The following is a 20,162-nucleotide window of genomic DNA, read 5'->3' on the forward strand; positions in this document are numbered from 1 at the left end:
GACCGGATTTTTTAGGCTCTAATCACGACCGATTCTTAAAGACAGGCATATCAAACGAATCAGATCAGGTGAATAACATTTACATGTATATTTAATTAATTGGTTTTTGCACTTCATTGTAAAAAGAAGCCTGCTACCTTTCTATATAATAGTCATGTAGTGTATATAAGTATATGTATTTAGGTGTTTAAAATTGACAGAATTATTATCAAAATATATACATCATCTAAAAGAGCAAAGACAAAAAAACTTCAGCAGTTCTAACGATAAAATAAGAAGGACATGCAAGAATAGTGACGTGTCTACGGAAGGTTTGATAGTCTTGCTAGTTAACGTTGTCATTCATGTAATAACATTTCTGCTACATGAAACAAAGAATGAGCATTCTTTTCTTTTCAGATGATTACACTTTAACCATAAGCCGCTAGTTGTCCATAAAAAAGGACAGGTATGTTTTATTAATTATATTTTGTCACCTTTATTTGAACTTACAATGTGCCTATGTTAATTCTTAAAAGTAAAAATATATTTTGGGGAATTTAACTTTCCAACCAATGCCGGATGTCCAGCAATGCATAGATTTGTCTGCACAAATGAGTAAATTAGCTCATTATAATCCTTACATAATCACTGTGTTGTGTGCGTATGAAATAATATTGATTCCTAAAGATTTTGAATAATATATTGTGTTTACATGTTTGCTGCTGCATCTTCACATATATGTTGGAGTGTGCATTAACTTCATATGTTCAGATATACTGAAAACTACACAGTTGAAGTTTCATACTTTATAATAACGTGTCTCTATTTATTCATATTTCTACATGGAAGCCTTTTTCAGCGCCTAATGGTTCAAGTGGCAGTAAGAGATGCACCCCTAGAAACACTTTGAATAACTCCGCCTAAAATAAAGTTCTAATAGCTGCTGTTTCTTCTTTGATGTACAAGGAAAGGAATTGCAGTCAAATGTATATTAGAAACCCCCACATACGCCATTTAAAGCTAAAAAGGATGTCTTTCTTAATTTAATATTTATGTCATATGGGCATAAAAAAATGAAACATGTATCTATTATAAGTATTTTCATATATACCTAACATAAATTGCCAGACATGCTAGATTTATGTTTTAGAACATTAACTGTTTTGACACAAATGTAGAAAATTCCTTTAATAGCATCTCCGAAGTACATTAACAGTTAAATATGAAGTCAACAAGTCAAAAATGGCTATTGCTATGTAGCATATGGAGTGTTATATAGTAACACAGTTAAATGAATGCTATGGTGATTTGTCACAATATTATCTCTGGTTTATAACTCGTATTTTCTCGTAAATATCATCACGACAGTGCTTCAAAATCTGGGTTCTTTTCACCAGCAAAAAGCATCCATAAAGCAAGTGAAATCTATGTCAAAGCAATGATATCCTGTTCCTTTTAACCTATTGCCTTTGCGTCTCCGTTGTGTGGATGATTTGTTTATTTTGTTTGTGTGGATGATTTGTTTATTTTGTTTGTGTGGATGATTTATTTATTTTGTTTGTGTGGATGATTTGTTTATTTTGTTTGTGTGGATTATTTATTTTGTTTGTGTGGATGATTTGATTATTTTGTTTGTGTGGATGATTTGATTATTTTGTTTGTGTGGATGATTTGTTTATTTTGTTTGTGTGGATGATTTGTTTATTTTGTTTGTGTGGATGATTTGATTATTTTGTTTGTGTGGATGATTTGTTTATTTTGTTTTGTGGATGATTTGTTTATTTTGTTTGTGTGGATGATTTGTTTATTTTGTGGTTGTGTGGATGATTTGTTTATTTTTTTAGCGTTAGTTCGAGTTGTTCTGGTCCTTTTTCCCGGCGCTGGACGAACTCCGTTTCAGCGTTATCCCTAACTTAGAACAGATCTTGTCCACCACGTTAGGTTTTACATTCACGGCTTCTAGTTCCTCTTGTGTAATCCATTTCTCATCTTTTTTCAGGTCATAGCCATGTTTTACAAGTTTTCTTCCTATGTAATAATTTGGCGCTTTATTTCCCCTCAAAGCTATCAACATGGCCGTGTGTCCCAAACGATTGTGAATGTTTACGTCACATCCAGCTCTGATTAAATATGCACAGGCTTCGTTTCTGTTTTCTTGAATTCCTAAGAGTAACGCAGTTTTACCAGTGCAATCTCTTTCGTCCAACTTTGCACCTAAAAACATTATTAAAATTTTATCTGATGAGTCATGTAACCGTTCAACAAAGACTTGAAATATTGATCATTGTAATGGATTTAATCATGGAATATGGATAGTAAACGACTCATAGGTTAATATAAAACTTAAAATAAAAAAAATATATATATTGTAGACAGAATTTTTTCAGCACAGAAAAACGTCTTGAAAGTTTTGAAATGCAACAATTAATTATGTTTTAAAAAAAAAAATTCTACAAAGAGCTTTATCTAGAACTTTTATTGCGTGTCAAATTGGCCTTAACCAATCAGCCGTTCTGTATTAAACTTAATTGAAAAAATGACTTTAGTATATATATATATATATATATATATATATATATATATATATATATATATATATATATATATATATATATATATATATAATCTTACAAATATATAAAAATAATCTTCAAAGATGACTAACTACATTTATTCAAGTTCATAGAAGATCAGGTGATTTATGTTGTTTGTTTACCTTCCTGCAACCTTACCAACACGCACAGTAAACACGCATGCCATCCCGTGACCTTAAGGCAGCCCACGCAGTGTTTTCTACCTATATCATTCTTACCTGCTTTATGAAGGTATTTGACAAGGTCAATGTCATCGTACAGTACGGCTCGCATCAAAGGTGTCTGTCCCAGAATTGTTTTTGCATTCAAATCACACCCTGTAAAAAAGGAGAGCAATTTTAAACAACATTTTTGACATTAAGAGGGCTCGAAGGTCAGGACCATTTTAGGCTATATTTACCTCCTTATGAAGAAGAACTCTGTATATTAGAATTTTTCTTAATTAAATGTTAGTTTATAGACAAAAATATCACATGTCAAAGTTTAAGGCAGATTTGATGGTTAAATTGTTGACCACCCAGCCTCATACACAACATCTTTGCCCACACAACAATAACTGAACTATCTATCATTTCATATTTGTTTAGTTATTATAACAAGACATGTAATTGAATCTATTTAAATTTGTATGCGTGTCTTGATGATAAAAGATAATTACCACTTAAATGTATAAATTTAACCAGTGTTTCACTTTAACTGAGTCATTTTGCTGTCATATGGATTTTCCGTCCATTTGCATGACTACTAATTGATATAATACAAACAAAAGAAAATCTGAAATCTGTCTATAGCCTATATTCAGAGCTTTTCTTTATATCTCTTATATTTGTATTCTAATTGGTTTAAAGGTTCTTTGTCTATGATTCAAAGGCTGTCAAAACTGATTGCTATTGTAGTGGAAGAAGAAATATATTTTTGATTTGCGACGACATATATTGCTTCAAAATCGTGACACATCTTTATGAACAGCTGTCAATCGAAATAAGAGATAATCAGATTATGTTAATAATTCACAAAATAACAAAACTTCCTCTCACTCATATAAATGGAATTGTCAAGCATTGAAACAGCCTTATTACGATGTAAATTCATTTTGTCAACTGCCAATTAGCGACCGAATCCAAACATGCATAACTAAAAGATTAGATATGATGATGACCAGATGTTGTACATAATTTTATTTGGTAACACTCTGTGACTACGCTCTAATGTCAAATCCACCCATTAGGGAAAAAATATTCGCGGAAAACATGACCACACTATTTAGTAGAGCATGTTGGCACTGTGTGCTATTATAGGGTAATCGAGGGTTCTAGAACGACATGGACTGGCTGATCAACTTAATGTGAGTCTGAAGAGGTCGACTCTGACCATCAGCTCATGACCTGGAAAGAACTTGCACTTGCCCAACAGCACTCGGCTTACTGCGACAATAAAAATGTCAGTCCTAGATAAATTGTCAAAATCTCCATTAATGTCCGGAACGTACTTATGGAGGGGTAAACAGTTTATCCGCAGTTGTATGGCATGGCATGCCCTATGTACGATGCCGATAAGGATGATTCTGCAGGAAAGGTTCATAATGTACTATGTACGTTCTTGATATTGATACGGGATGTTGCCTGCCATAAAAGTCCTGCTTATTAGAAGTTAGCTTTTGTCCACTCCAATCGAGTGGATATGAGAGTGGGTTTATGTTTCTTTTTTATTGTTTCCGAACACGTATGTAGATCAAAACTACACTTTTGACAATAAAATGCAGACACTAGGAAGCAGAGACATTTTTTTGTTTATTTATCATTAGATGTTTATTTAAATTAAAGATACGATATATCTACTAGTACACCAGCATAGTCACTGAGACAAAGCAAACGAAAAATACCACGTGATTAATGCCGACTGCGATAAAGACCAAAAATGAGTTCCAGGTTTTGCATATTCTGGTACGCTACACTGACGATGACTTTGATAAACAAAGGGTAATTAGGATGAGTAACATCAACGACAGGCTAATTTTAGACTGCTACATGATAGGTTAAAGAGATGCAAGTACCACCTAGTTTACATAAAATGAGATATCGTATATCTCGTCACCAAAGGAACGTTCACCAGATTTGATAGCTAAAATTACAAGACGTCTTTAGATTAATTTTCCTTACACTTTCCTACAAAGGGATTCATAACACAGTTCTAAGATTTGAAAACGCTGTGACGTCATAATAATAAATTTAATCTTAAAGACTGACTTTGGAGCGTCATGAAGTAGTTTTGAATGACCTCCAAATGGCATTTCCGGTTACATAAACCGAATATATAGAGTAGGAAAGTTTTGTACAATGTAATTGAAACTTTACACTATCTAACTCTGAGACATTGTATTTTACTTTGTTGGCCAGCTGAAAAATTATCATATTTTATCGTTCTGATGTAGTGTAAAATAGGTTATTTTCCATATCAATCTCTGTACGAGGTTTACTAGACCAATACTTATAATGGTTAACATTGGTGATAAATACCTTTTGCGATCAGAAACTCGACGACCTCTAGGTTTGACCTCTCTACGGCCTCATGGAGCGGAGTGATCCTGTAGATATCCCCTTTGTTGACATCTGACCCCGCGCTAAACAAACGTTTCGCCTCCTCAAGATCACCGACCTTTGTGGCGTTGAAAAATGTGGTCCGACCTTTGGCGTCTCTTTTGTCCAATATGTTATCCGGGAGTGATCCGGCGGAATCCGAACGAGTGAGACGTTTCTTATTTATGAGTGGGGATTGAGAGGTTAGACTCCAAGAGGAGGGGTATGACGTGAGGGTCATGTCCCCCTCCCCTCGCCGATCCTCCCGTGGGGTATCCGTGGTGAATTAAGTCGTTAATCCAAGACAAAAAATCACTGCTAAACCTGAAATATTTCACTGATCCGTCCTCAAAGGATAATGAAGAAAGTTTGATTAAATTTTCTTTTCACGAGGAAATAGAGAGCGTTCGTTAACACAAACCGCAGTATATTTCAGGGCAAATGAATGCAACAAGTAGAAATTAATACAACGCTTACGGCATTTTGTCGTTCGCCGAACGTAGATTTAGCCACGCGGAACTGGTAACTGTCATAATTTAATCATAATTTATTAGCGACTTCTTTTGTCTTTGTTGTAAAATAATGATACGCAATAATCCTTTGGTTTTAACTTATAAAAATATGAAAAATTGATGTATTTTTTCTTGTCTTAATACAGTAACCTGATTTTGATCGATATGATAAGGACATGCGTATACATACATCACTTCAGATTGTTACAGTCCTGCCCCGGGCAAAGCTGTGGACATATCATAAGGTAAAGCTAAAGATGTGCAAACCACTAAGTGGAAAAATAATTACTTGTTCTGTTAACATTTGACTGGATGAGCCCTGATGATAAATACTGCCCTGAAAATAAGAGGCAAGATTGTTCAACAAATCATTAATTTTCCAAATAATGATTTTTTCAAGACGAAACGTTTTAATTCTCATATTAATATAAATATGAATTGTGAAAAATTATAAATTGACAAAGTTGATCGATTGATTTTATTCCAGTTCAATCATTGCGTCGCAATTACGAAGAATCGTTCAGAAAATATTGCATCATTACAGCTCGTGCGAGCAAACGGCCTGGCCAAATATTCATTTTATTCTTGAACCGATGTTGTTTGTAAATTTTTAAGACTTCCTCTTCCTTATTACTGTTTTCTTTTTAAAATCTAAATTTATCTATTAACAAAAAAATCCTTTTCTTAATTTTATGGTTTCAATCACAATGTTTATATTTTTAGACACCACTGGGAATCCAGGCACACAACATGAAGTAAATAAATAATCCGGTTCCGGTTTTTGAGTTATTCTCTCCAACACCTCGTGAGTTATGAGAGTAATTTCTAATGCTTTCAACCTCACGTGGTTTAAGATAACATACTGTGTTGAATTAAATTTTGTGTCCGTTTTTTTTATGGAATAAGCTATTATTCTTTGAATAAGATTAAATGACAATTCTGGTCGGGCGTGATCAAATCCAGTTAAGTCCCATAGGCCTCGGAACCGGGGGGGGGGGGGTGGGGGCTGGGGGCTGGGCTTAGCCTCAACCCCCCACTTTTTTTGCAAAGTTAGACCTAACCAATAGACACATAGCATCATAGAGGGTTCAGCACCCCCCCCCCCCCCACACACACACTTTTTGTCACAGCAAACATAATTGTTCTTACCTTGAAAAGATTGAAATATTGAGAAGTTTGACTCATTGGTATACGGTATACTTCCCCCCCCCCCCCCCCACCACGGATTATGAATTTCATGATTTTTTTTTTTGGATAGGTAAACAATTATTTTTGGAACTATAGGTATACCCCCCCCCCCGGATTAAGATTTTCATGTTTTTGGAGATTAGGTTTTGTCCAGCTTTCTGAGGATTAGTCTAGCCCCCCCCCCCCCCCCCCCCCACACACACACACATACACACTTTCAATTGGCTCCCGACGCCACTGAGTCCGAAGGGATTTGAAATAGATTTGATCACGTTCAGACCATAAATATCACCTCATAATAGTTAAAGAATCATTCCTTTATACTTATATTAACTGATTTTTTATCAATCATACAATTAAATATCAACATTTGACATGTTTTTTTTTATTTTCATTTCGTATAATTATGCAAACACCGCCTACGCTTCAACGGTTTGTCGTTAACGTCATTGATGAAATGTATTGAACTATACGTTACAAATATGATTTGTTGTGTTATCACAAAGACACAGAAAAATTATATATTCTTACATTAACTTGCAGAAAGAATCTTCCATTGCTTGAAAATGTAAACGAATCCTGGCGTTGACAACACCACTGAGCCTCGGCGCATATAGATGCATTAATTGCTCCAACTTTGGTATTGATCTTATTATATAAACAACCTTGTATTAATTTTTTTAGTCTTGAATAGATATCTTCATTCATGCCGCCTTCATTTTTGTTGATTACATAAACAAAGAATCAGGTGGAGTTGTAAACATTAATATTGAGGTGGATTGGTACTGATCATGATTTGAATAGACTAAGGCTGATGTTTATTGAGGATTTAAGTTGTCAAATTCGGATTATTATAAAGCTCAATGACGTGAGTACTAAGTGTTCTAAACACAAAAATTTTATATGATATAAATTATAAAACAAAACAATCAATATTTTTACTTTATTATACTTTCATGTTAAATACTGAAATCTGATTGGTTAAGACGCAGTTTATAATCTTTTCCTTTACCATCAGCGTTATCAACACACTTGGCAACGGGTACACACTATTTATTTTATTATACTGAATGTCTTAATATTAGAGATTTTTTACTGCTTTTATATAGAAATGACGTGAATTGTACGCCGAACCGTACGCACATAATTTACGCGTATGTAACAATATATAAATAGTGCCTGTTTGGGAGGGTAACAGTTAAAATTGACACCTCGAGAAAACCATTGTCAACCGACGCAAAGCTTTTATTTTGTTTTTTGTTTTGTTTTGTTTATACCTATAGTTCCAAAAATAATTGTTTACCTATTCAAAAAAAAAAATCATGAAATTCATAATCCGTGGTGGTGGTGGTGGTGGTGGTGGGGGGGGGGGGGGGGGGGGAGTATACCGTATACCAATGAGTCAAACTTCTCAATATTTCAATCTTTTCAAGGTAAGAACTTGTTTTGTTTTGTTATACTTTCATGTTAAATACTAAAATCTGATTGGTTAAGACGCAGTTCATAATCTGTTCTATTACCCTCAGTGTTAGCAACGCACTTAGCAACGGGTAACATTACAAATTGTTACATGCGCGAAAATTATGCGCCTACGGTTCGCTGTAGAATTCACGTTATTCCTATATAAAAGCAGTAAACAATTTTTAAAAATTAAGACATTCAGTATAACAAAATAAATAGTGCCTGTTTGGGAGGGTAACAGTCGAAATTGACACCCCGAGAAAACCATTGTCAACCGACGCGAAAGTCAGATTTTGTTTTTCCGCTTAAATTTTTTAGCGGTACTATGATAATGACAGTTAAAATTTAATTTGTTGTCAATATATTTGAGAAGTAAAGTACGAGTTTTCGTGAGTGTTGCAGAATAACCTCCGATGTCGAGAAATGTTGTATTGAAATATAGAAGCCGAGGCGTTAGCCGATGCTTTTATATTTCAAACAACATTTCGAGACCGAGGAGGTTATCCTGCAACATTCACGAAAATTCGTACTTTATTTCTATTCTACTAACAGCCAAGTATTTCTACAGATCGTTTCTTCTATAGAGGGACGATCTAGATAATTTTGACGGCTGTTCCGTGTAACCCCAATGGTTTTGTTATACTCTGTCCCGAGTTTTTGCTTCCACCACTTTTTGCTTGATATTTCAATAATAGTAAATACCTTTGTGCTCAAACTACGTTCATCCACTAATATGAAAAATGTCCAGATTATCTGTTTTGAAACGCCCCCTCTACCGCTTCAGGTTTCAATACATATCCAAAAATTGAAAGTCTACGGAGATTTTGCATTGCATCAGCCATTAATAAGCCCGGATGATAATGTTAAAAAATTGCGCGAGTATTCCGAGTGTATTCCGAATGGAGAAAAGATGTAAACATTTCCCATTACAAATCTCCGTAAGAAAATTGTTTTCGTTCCTGTGAAATTTTATGAGTGAAAAGGGATACTTGCTCAATGAAAATATCTTGGATATATTCCCTTTCATCGATTTCAATTTTATTTCTTTCACAGGTATATGTATTTTTATTAAAAATCATCAAAAAGTGATGGAAACAATAACTTGGGACAGAATATAGTAATGTTTTTATGTGTATCGATCAAAGGAATCACATGCAGACGACATAATTTTTCTTTGGATTTTTAATACTCTTTACTTATTTATAAAATATCTTTGAATCATGTTCCTAATATTTTAAGGGCAATTTAATACGATAATTACTACTACACGTTATATATTTTATGTAAAAACACGCAGTGAAAATGTGCTAGGAGGTGCTATGAACAGCCGCATTGATCTCTTAAAAATAAACAATTGAGGCAATACACATGTTTTGACTGGAACTAACACGTGAAATTGACGTAATTTTAAAACTTTTTACGATTTGAAGTTGTACTTTTTAATGGTCAGCGCAAGACAAATAGGTATTTCCGATCTGATAATTTACTGATGACGTTCGTGGTGTATTGGAGAATAATGTCCGCGGCATCTCTTTGATCTCGCCAATAACTGTAGTAGAATCTTGCATATTTGTTTTTGATTTAACCCACTTATTCATTATGATAGTCGTATGGCACGCAATGCAAAAACATTGACTTCATATGAATTTCATGCCAGCAGAATAAGGTGAATATAAGTAGTTTTATACTGCAAATGATTTATCATCATGCAGTTTTAAAAAAAATTAAACCGAATAAAAAATGGGTAGTAGTTTGAAAACCTATAGAGGAAATTCGGAATTTTTGAAAGACTGTAATGAAAATTGAATGCTTTGTGTTTATTTAGTGCTAGTGTCATTCATCAACTGTTTTTTTCACTTTCTAAAGAGTTTGATTATTTGTATATTTTCTCAATAAGAGCATCTCAATCATAGTGAAAAGTTTTAGGGGATTTACCTGAACATTTCATAAAATGCTAAATGGCCATAACTTACAAAGTAAGTAATTGACCCACTTTTTTGAAAGTGAAAAATAAAATTACAGTCAAAGGTTTGAAACATAGAATAGATGGTTTTTCATAATCATCGGAATTTTTTTTTACTTCTGAGTAAGCGCCAACTTTAAGAAGGACTGGCTGATCGTGGATATTGGACAGTTATGGAACATTTTAATCTCATTGAGAAGAAAGCGCTGTTAAGATTTAGGAAAATCATATCGAATTTTAAAGTATAATATGTTTTTCTTTTACTTAACGATATTTTAGATAAAAAAAATATTATCTAAACATTCAAGTTAGACATCATGGGTAATTTATGATCACTTAGTTTCAAGTATTTAGATTCAATTTTACAACAAACCAACAACTGGGATTCAAAGGGGCATAACATTTACTTAGAGCCAATTAAAAAAAAAGACTTTCTTGTTTTTTGATTATGCATGCAAACCAATGTAACCCACTTTTGATTGAATCTGCAATTAGGCTAATATCGATTGACGAAAAGAGTATGAAGCTCATTGAAAATGAATGAAGATGAAAGAAAACATCAATGCAACACTACAATTCATGATGTCACAATGCAAGCACCCTAGTATAATCAGATTTATGAACAAAATGCTTGCAAAGGTAAAAAACAAGTACCTAAAAAGTTAAAGTTCTTCATTAGAATATATACCGTACAGGATGTTAAGAAAGTGAATTTTTTAAACAGTAGTCCTTTGGTTGAGTTTAAATTTAAAAATGTGGTCTTTATCAATTGTGATGGTCTTTCGATTTAAAATATATAAAGCCTTTTGCAAAAAGTGTTTTGTGCCATGTTTAGTGCAAGTAGACCCAAAACTTGCAGAAATTGCTTTTACCAAAATTAGTAACGTCTAGTGTTCTTGTTGCATTGTTTTGATATTGAAAAATTCTTTTAATTTCAAGGTCATTGCCAAAGATGATTAAAATATCATTGCATGTGTAAGGGTAATCATACATTTTCTATCGTCAATGATATTTCGACCCTTCACTCCAACAATTCTTGAATCCATGACCCCTAGGATTTCAGAGAGGTTTTCTTTTATTTCTTACCATATGCTGATATTAAATAAGTTTTGTTGTATTTCTATCTAAATGTATAATGTAGATTTAAACTAAGATTTCGTATATTTCTTTTTATTATTAATTTTGAACTTTTTTTCATTTATCTCTATAGTGTAGATTTGAACTGTTTTCTTGAATTTTTCCTTATCATGTAGTGCGATTTTTATAAAAAAAATTCTAAATAAGATTCTGGGTAAGAAATCAATGTAGCCCCCAAAACCCCCTCCCCCAAAACCACATAGCAAACTAAATGGATAAAACATATCACAGTTTTGAACTAGTGCTTCCATTCTAGTCTTATCAATATAATTTCTTTCGATTTAAAAGCTTTCATCGCACTAAATCATAATAGACAAATTCTACTTAAATCAGAAAGACGAAAGATTTAGAAGCTTTTTACAATATCAATACAAGTCTATGTCAGTAGCGCTCATCCACTACTGTCTGACTGACTTAATGATAATTCTGTGCTAAAAGTAATATTTTCATAAACATATATTATATGAAGTATACCTACCAAAAAGGTCCTTTTATTTAGTGACATATTAAAAATGGAATATTTTTTTTTCTAGTCAAAAGTAGTGCAATAAAAAAAGCTTCAAGGACGAAGTAGTTTAAAAACATCGTCGTGAATTTTAACATCCGCATCTGGATCAAGTCATTTAAAAAAAAAAAAAAATTGGCTTATAAAAGAAAAAAGAATATATATATTTCAAGTAACCAAAGTTGGTTACCTCGCGTATATAATTAATAATTTACAGAAATGGTACACCACACATATGCTTGAAAAAGAGCAAAACAACAGTTTAGATCAGAAAGGAAAGGGAAAATTATTGAATTTATCATGGTGTATTTCCACGTATTGGGGAGTAGTTATTTCGCTGACAATGTCATTTGGACCAATCTGATCGACGCGCTATTGTCTTCTCTTGTTAGGGCCATTAATCGTATGAAAACCACAAACAGAAAATCACACATGACAACCAAAAATACATCGCGTTAATTTTGTTTTTAATAATCGTGTACCTTTTTGTTGATTGTCTGAAGCGCAAAGTTGAATCAAAATACAGTTCTTATGGCATTAAGCGGAACCCACAAAAAACTTTTAGAGGGGGGTTTGATATTTGAACCTCAAATCAGTGTAGCGGTAGTGGAAATGAAGGTTCTAATATCTAGCCAAAGACGTTGATTGGTCGAATGTTTTTTCTAAGTCATCAGTTGAATATGGCTGTCAATTACCAAAAAGAAACGAAAAAATGACGGAGTATCAGCGATTGATTCATGAAAGTAATCCTAAATTCATGAAAGATTTCCTGAAAGTTCAATTCCAAATGATAAACAAAGATTAGGTTATTTACTTTTCTTAAAATGTTTATGAGAGGTAAATTAAAAAGTTATTTAAACTCTTCAATTTTGCTAAGCATGTTGGTTACATGCAAAAAACACTTGGCACGATATTAACAATCAAATTTATTCTGAAGACATCAACAGAAACCAAAAGTCCAATAGTATGTAATGAGTTAGTATGAACTTGCTGTTGACATAGCTAAATGAAATTATTGAAGGAATGAGGACACTGATTATACTGTGTATAGTGAATAAACTTCTGACTTTAAATGTTTCTTAATTCATGCGCCAATTGATGCGGAAAGGTTAGACAATCGGTCATAATGTGTCAATTTCGACCAATCCAACAATTCATGAAATTAAATTGGTCATAATGTGTCAATTTTGACCAATCTTATTAACAAATGATTCCGATTCCTAATAAGACAATTTGTATGTCCAGATGAAAAAAAAACCAGCAAATGAAACCATTATGATAATTCTAATCTCAAGGGAGCTTAAATGACTTTAACCTTATTGAGAAAAAATATTGATCACAAATAGTATTGTAGATACGGTAAAAGTCGATTGGTGTTATATTATAAGAACACCCTTTTCTGTATAAAAAATTACAATAACAAACCGTCAAACATCTCAAAAATCCATAAAACGGAATACAAATTCAAAGCAGAGCAACACGGACCTCAAAAAAGATAGACGTAGGATCAGGTGACTAGGAGGAGTGAGCATCCTCTGCTGACCAGTCACACCCACCGTGTGCTGTTTGTCATAATCGAAAGAAAAACCCCCCCGAAAAGTCCGTAGACAATTAGATGATTAATTATGGTCTAACAATTAGTATGAAAAACGTCAATGAGCATGCGACCCAGTGGGAGATTGTATTTACTGACAAGGTTGTTGTAAGTTCTATGGTCGACCATAGAACTTACGAAAAAATGACTTTACACGAGACTGTTGATAGTCCTGTTTTATCAACTTGTTTGTCAGTAGCTTGCCTCGCCTTAGAAACTGTTTATACGAAGAACATGCCCTTGCGTATCAAATTAACCGAGAGATAAAAATGCAAGTGATGAAGGTACATTGCTACATAAGTAAGGAAAGTATCTGAATTAACCTCACCCGGTCGTATCTCAACACCCCAAATATCAACAGTATATTTTTGAGTGCATAATGTAGCGATTTATATTGATTGATTTGTAGGAATGACATAATATTACATAATGGGACGACTAAAATATTTTGTTAAACATATTGCATTTTCCATGAAGCTTCCTCTTTCTATACTAATTTCCGTAAAGCAATAAAGCAGTCAGAATATAACTTCCATAAATAAAATAAAATGTTGCGTAATTTAGATACCAAAATTGAGTTTTCGAAATCGATAAAGTTGGTGTAAACAAGACATAAGGGATTTTTATACGAGGGTCAAACAATTTTGATTTGATGAGAAAAATTTAATTTTCTTGTCATGATATGTTTCAACATTTCAACATATGTCATCGCGTCATCGTTGCGGTGATGTACAGCACAAACTGTCAATCATCTTAAACCTGTCAATCATTTCTAACTAGTCAAAGTTTGATCGATCTTTATGTTGAACAAAATGGCTTATAAATAAAACTGTATCTTTCATCAGTACTAATCTTTCTGAACTTAATGTCGGAAACAATATTGACGTGTCGTCTTTGCTTGCACGATCTTGCAGGAAGGGTTTAGAAGACAGTGACACCACACTGACTTATGCAGCCCACGGAGTTCAATTAAACAATAAAACCCCCACAGAAATCACAGTCACTTAGACATGGAGTGTGCCAGACAAAATGATGTCTAATTTTTAGGAAATAGTTACAGTGGATTCCAGGAATGTCCCTTTGCAATTCTTACCTGTGGTGAACAATCTACCTTTCTTAAATAACCTTTAATTTTAAAACAACCAAATGATTTTCAAAGAGAACAACGGCAACAAGAAGTGATTATTTGGAAACCAAAATAAGGAAATAAAAGTAAAGATAAGATTGAATGAGAATAAGCAATAATAGAAATAACAGCAAATAAAACAACCATGGAAATTTCACATAATTATTATGATTATATATAATTATCATAGTATTTTTTTCTGTATTAATTAAATGTATGCCCAGGTTTTCCAGAGGAAAAATCCGGTTATTAAAATGGTAAAAAAGGCGGGCGGCTGCCTCTATTGTACGAATAACTTCTTCTACAGTTTTAAGATAGGAAGTTGTTGTTCTGCACATTAATTGGACATATTATCAGAGATATCATATTGCTTGGAGTTTCATTTTTGAAATTTTATGGAAAAGATACCACTTTTTGAACATAGTTATTTTTTGGTAAAATATTGGATATATGAAACCCCATTTTTCTGGATAGGTAGTGTTCATCAATTTCGGGTCGACAAACTTATTTTGATCTGAGTTATTAGTAATTTTTTTTTTACCTTTTAAATGTTTAAGAAATTTTTTCTTGGGAGGTGTGATAACATTTGAAAATTATTCATTTTCATGTTGATAGGCTTCTTCTATAATGAGAGGACTGTTCAACTAATCCTATTTTAGTTTCCTTAAAAACTGACAAAGAGGTTTTATAATATATATATATATATATTTAAATTCCCTTTTGCGGAGAAAAGTGATGTGAGAAACAAGGTTCGAGTTTGGGCTAAAATAGTGTTTAATAAATAAATTTTTTTTGGGATTTGATCAAGAGATAATGAATGATGTAATCGGCAAACTTTTATATATTCTTTTTTTATTTATCCTAATGTTTATATCTTTGTTATGTTAAATAGTTTTGTAGGGTTTCTTTATTACAGATATGCTATCAAAACAAACGTGTGCAATTACATGTAAGATCACAATACATTAAATGTATAAATATTTTCGTTTTCTTTTTTGAGAAAACTATTAATAATATTATTTGGACCGGACACTAAAGGTATTAGGTTTAACTATGTGAAAAATTATTTATTGTATGGGTTACCTCTTTCTAGAGCATTATTTAATCTTCAAAGTTATGTTGAACAAACCGAAACAGAATCAGGAAACTGAGTTAAAGAAGCTAATTCAGTTATTAGAAATTTGCTTCGTTATATTCCATTTAAAACTCCCAGTGTTTTGGGATTTCATATTTTTAAAATGTAGGTTATCAGTTATAAGCATCATAGAATTGTTATAAACTTAAAAAAACTATCCACAAGTTCGTGTAGGTAACACTATTTCAGATCCTCCCTTCTGAACACTTTAAGTTGAAACTGTTTCCAGTGATTGTTAATTCTTATCACCGGTAAAGAGACTGATCACGGTAACACCAGAGTCTTCTACAAGCAATATAATCCGCTGGGGCTGATCCACACCCTCCATTTGGTTTGACACATAAAGCAAATACAGTTAAGCTCTCCCAGAGCAGCAAGAAAAACTTTATATAAAAATAGCAGAAAGCAGAACCTCAGACATTTTTTCTGACAAATTAACAAACCTCTGTAATGAAATGATGAATCGCTAGACCATTGGAGAACGTCTAGATAACTAAAGAGACATAAATAAATCAAGTTATATCGAATATGTTAATTATATTTATATGTTTTACCCGGTATATCTGAATCATTTTGAAATTACCGTATATATGCACGTATTCGCTATAATTTGTAGTAAGACAATAGAAACGAAGGTCCACTTTAAAATCTCACCTCAAGGTTATAGTTGCAGGCATAGAATTAGAAAGATGATAATAAAATGATGATGGATGAAATGGTAATTCTTGTATAATATCTCATGTTTATGTTATCTATCGACCTTGATTCAAACTAAAATAAAAAGTGACATAATAGAAGGTTTACTCTAAATTCATCACTATTTACTATTTTATTTTATGAGTCATAGACCACCAACATGCACAAAAACCATATTAGTAATTATCATAAAATTTACTTCATGAATATATTGCATTTGACAATTTTTCTCCAACTCCCAGATTCGCCTAGCAATAAACCTCAAAAAACCAATCATCTGGTAGACAATATGGATTTATCAATTCATACTTGTGTGTGTTTCCCACAACTTTTCACAATAAGAGTCGCTTTTTTCATTCGCCCACACCATGTACTTCTATTTTCAAAAGTCTGCTTTGTGACTTACCTATCACCTAGATTTTACCTCTGTATTACGGAAGGGCGGTTGACATCTCCGCATCACATGTTTGTCAATATCAGATTGTCACGTCCGACTGTAGGAACCATTTACCTGTATGATTAACAACTGACAGCAGGTGTATTAATGAAGCTGACAGATCACGTGTCGGGTGAAATTTAAATCACCTTTCACTTGGTGATATTTAATTCATTGAAAATTTACATTTATAATGTATTTTTAGTAAAACAAAAGATTTTTCTAAACAAATGGCATTTAACCAATATTATTTTTAAAAAAATTTAGTCAGATAATGTATGACCATTATAATTCTGTATAACTCTGGCTTAAAACTAGTAGACTTACATTTTCTACAATTATGTTTGAAGAAACGATTAAGTTATGTACTTTAGACAGCTTATGACTCAGTGAAAATAATATACAGGAATATTCAAAATCTGTCGTAAATGTCTGAAACACACCCACTGTTGGACAAATAATTTAGTCACAGTGTATTACATTTATGCCGTCAATTCATGAAAATCAAATATATTGACCTTGAGATTTTCGTCGATCATGAATAAATCAAAACATATCACAGGACTGACTACATTAAAGATTGTTCAAAGGTATCAGAGAGATTGTACAGTTTTATGTATTCCTCTATAATATGTGTTCCTGTATAATATCAATGCACTCTTAAAAAGATGCATTATACTACATGTACTCCCAACATACGATAGACGGTCATTATAAAAAAAGGGAAAAATGAGATAAAATACAGGCATGAATGAAAATTCTGTTAATTTTATCTGTACTGCTGTGTTTGTATAATGAGAATTAAATATAATGCGAGGATATACAAGGGTGATACATGAAAGTCTTTTATTTAAAAAGTTCCTCTATATCCCATAACCTAAGTTAAATTTGTTTTAACGAGATAATTAATATAAATGTGAGCAAAGAGGACCATCTGCAAAAAGGATATAAATAAAAAATGAGTGAATAACTGAAAAATATAATTAGATTTATGCATTAATCAAAGTTCACTTTGGGCTACACTACATAAAAAAGTTGAATCATACTGCTGTAAAATTACTAAAATCGGATTTCCACACTTTATTAATTTGTTATGAAAATGTTCTTGCAAAAATCAACATCGAAATTTGAAAAGATGCTTAGAAAATCGACACAAATATACATCACGAACGTTTCGGTCTGACGATCTTCAGAACATCTTGAGTAATAAACTATACATATCCTTTTTATCTAGAACATTATTGTGAGACACGTACCGTTGTATCTCTGACTCTTTAGGATCATTCTACACACATAAAGCACTGTGCTTTGAAATGCATCTTGAACTTTCGACAGTTATCTCATCATTGACCGATTTTGTCAAGATTCCAATATCTGTGAGCAGCACCAATTTGGGAACAAAATCAACAAATCGTCTCCATCGAGTGCCTTAATTTGGCCGGTCTTTGTCAAAACTGGTCATTCAAAATCTATGTCGTAGCTAATTCCTTGCATAAGTTAGATTCTACATCAGATTCCAAAATTAAACGGAATTGCATCATCGTCTCTAGCAATAACATAACTGTTGCTAGCATAAGCCTAAATGGCCTTTTTTAAAAAATAAATTTATTTTGATTTAAAAAATCCACATTTTCTTCTGTTCATCATTTTGATCTAAAGATATCAGTTACAAAAATTCTCTATCATATACATGAATAGCAAATTCGTTTATTAATCTATTTGGCATTGATCATTAACAGTATACTTTAGGAATATGTGTTAATTTTGATAATTATCATGTGTTTTCATAAAAACTAGCCATGCGTCTCCATTTATTTTAACTTCATGGTGGTCCAGAATGATTTTGATTTTGTTCTAAGTGCATACGAGAGTAAAGATAGAATTTTTGATCATGCAAAGATTACAGCTCATACCGAATAACTGTCCTCTTGTTATCAAATTTTTTTTATCTGATATAAAAAAAACCCCCAAGATGTTGTGGCCGACAATACCTGTAGATGACTCCATTTCAACAATCCGTTTCTTATTACCGAAATGGAACAGTGTTAGATAAATCGTTACATGCAAATTAGAGTTAATTATTAATGTAATATACATAAAACACACGCACATAAATAAATCGACATGGGTGTGTACTTTATCTCTTTCCAACCTGACTTTCGGATATTTTTAGATATTAAGCTTAATTCAGCACATACGGTACTTTGTACACAAGTCTATATCCCTTCACTTTTCTTAAACAGCATAATTATTCTTTATATTCAAATGAGTTCTGGTCGAGATTTTAAATAAAGACACTCATAATGACACCAATAGAAGAACTTTTTTTTCAAATTGAAAGGAAAAAAAATATATATCACGATCAGTATTAGTTAATAAAAGTATGGCTTTAATTTTTCTTATGATTACGAAGAATGAAGTCTTTATCAAATCAAGACTACAAATAATTATTTAAAAGAGTGTATAATAAAAAATCTACTTTATCACAATAATAAACTGTAAAAAAGCTTTGACAATAAATAAATTAATGTATACGTGTGTTTGGTTGCCAACATAATAAGACCATTTATGCTACTTAATGGTTTTCTTTATTTTAATTTGAAGCCATCATCAATTTAAAACGTGGTTAAAAGATCGCGTGATTGCTGACACTGTGACCTGATATTGAAGACGACACGATATGAATTATTCATGTAACACCGACCTGTATCTCTATAAACAAGGTATGTTAACGAAATGTAATTAATCGTCGTATGTACAACAACGTTTTTTGTCCAACAGCCATCAATCAGTCTCTAACGAGATGGAATTAGAGAAATATGTAAAAACAACAAAGCAACAACTTATGTTTTCATACCCTGAAGATTTGTCAAGCAATGCAGCAGAGCATCAATGGTAATGTTAGGTAAGATATCTGAAAAAAAAGTATAACATAGTTATAATAAATAACATTTTAATTTGAAACCACATAATCACGTGATGACAGGGTACTGAGATAATGATGTTAATGTGTAATTAAGTAGAACACTAGAAAAATAATTAACCATATATCTATATATTAAAACTACAGATTCACACAACAACAGGGTACTGGGATAGTAATTAAAGGTGAGGATGAAAGCTGACCCCCTGGACGGCCTGTCACTGCCAGGTTAATTTCTCAAACAGCACGGTGATGATGTCATTATTCAGAAAGTAAGCAATGATTGATTGTAGGCTATTGAAAACAAAGTTCTTCTATAACATCTGATGACTTT

At 32.4% G+C, this 20,162-nt stretch overlaps 1 protein-coding gene and 1 long non-coding RNA gene across 2 annotated transcripts; one reads left to right on the forward strand and one right to left on the reverse strand.

The window, feature by feature from the left end:
- Nucleotides 1–1,462: 1,462 nt before the first annotated feature.
- On the reverse strand, nucleotides 1,463–5,698 carry LOC136272667 (ankyrin repeat-containing protein DDB_G0279043-like). Its single transcript, XM_066074671.1, has 3 exons — nucleotides 5,093–5,698; nucleotides 2,795–2,893; nucleotides 1,463–2,196 (listed from the first exon to the last, which is right to left on the reverse strand). Exons 1-3 carry the CDS (start codon nucleotides 5,391–5,393, stop codon nucleotides 1,829–1,831), a joined length of 768 nt encoding a protein of 255 aa, XP_065930743.1. The 5' UTR covers nucleotides 5,394–5,698; the 3' UTR covers nucleotides 1,463–1,828.
- Nucleotides 5,225–7,556, forward strand: LOC136272668 (uncharacterized). Its single transcript, XR_010710660.1, has 4 exons — nucleotides 5,225–5,355; nucleotides 5,811–5,909; nucleotides 6,388–6,469; nucleotides 7,396–7,556. It is a non-coding gene; the product is annotated as an uncharacterized lncRNA (long non-coding RNA).
- The last annotated feature ends 12,606 nt before the right edge of the window (nucleotides 7,557–20,162 follow it).

The sequence above is a fragment of the Magallana gigas genome, chromosome 2 (genome assembly GCF_963853765.1).
Source record: "Magallana gigas chromosome 2, xbMagGiga1.1, whole genome shotgun sequence".
Taxonomy (NCBI): domain Eukaryota; kingdom Metazoa; phylum Mollusca; class Bivalvia; order Ostreida; family Ostreidae; genus Magallana; species Magallana gigas.

Coding starts and splice junctions, on each gene's coding strand:
- LOC136272667 (XM_066074671.1), bottom strand. CDS start 5,393: ATGACCCTCACGTCATACCCCTCCTCTTGGAGTCTAACCTCTCAATCC. Junction 2,894..5,092: donor CGAGTTTCTGATCGCAAAAG/GTATTTATCACC, acceptor CCTTTTTTACAG/GGTGTGATTTGAATGCAAAA. Junction 2,197..2,794: donor CAAATACCTTCATAAAGCAG/GTAAGAATGATA, acceptor TAATGTTTTTAG/GTGCAAAGTTGGACGAAAGA.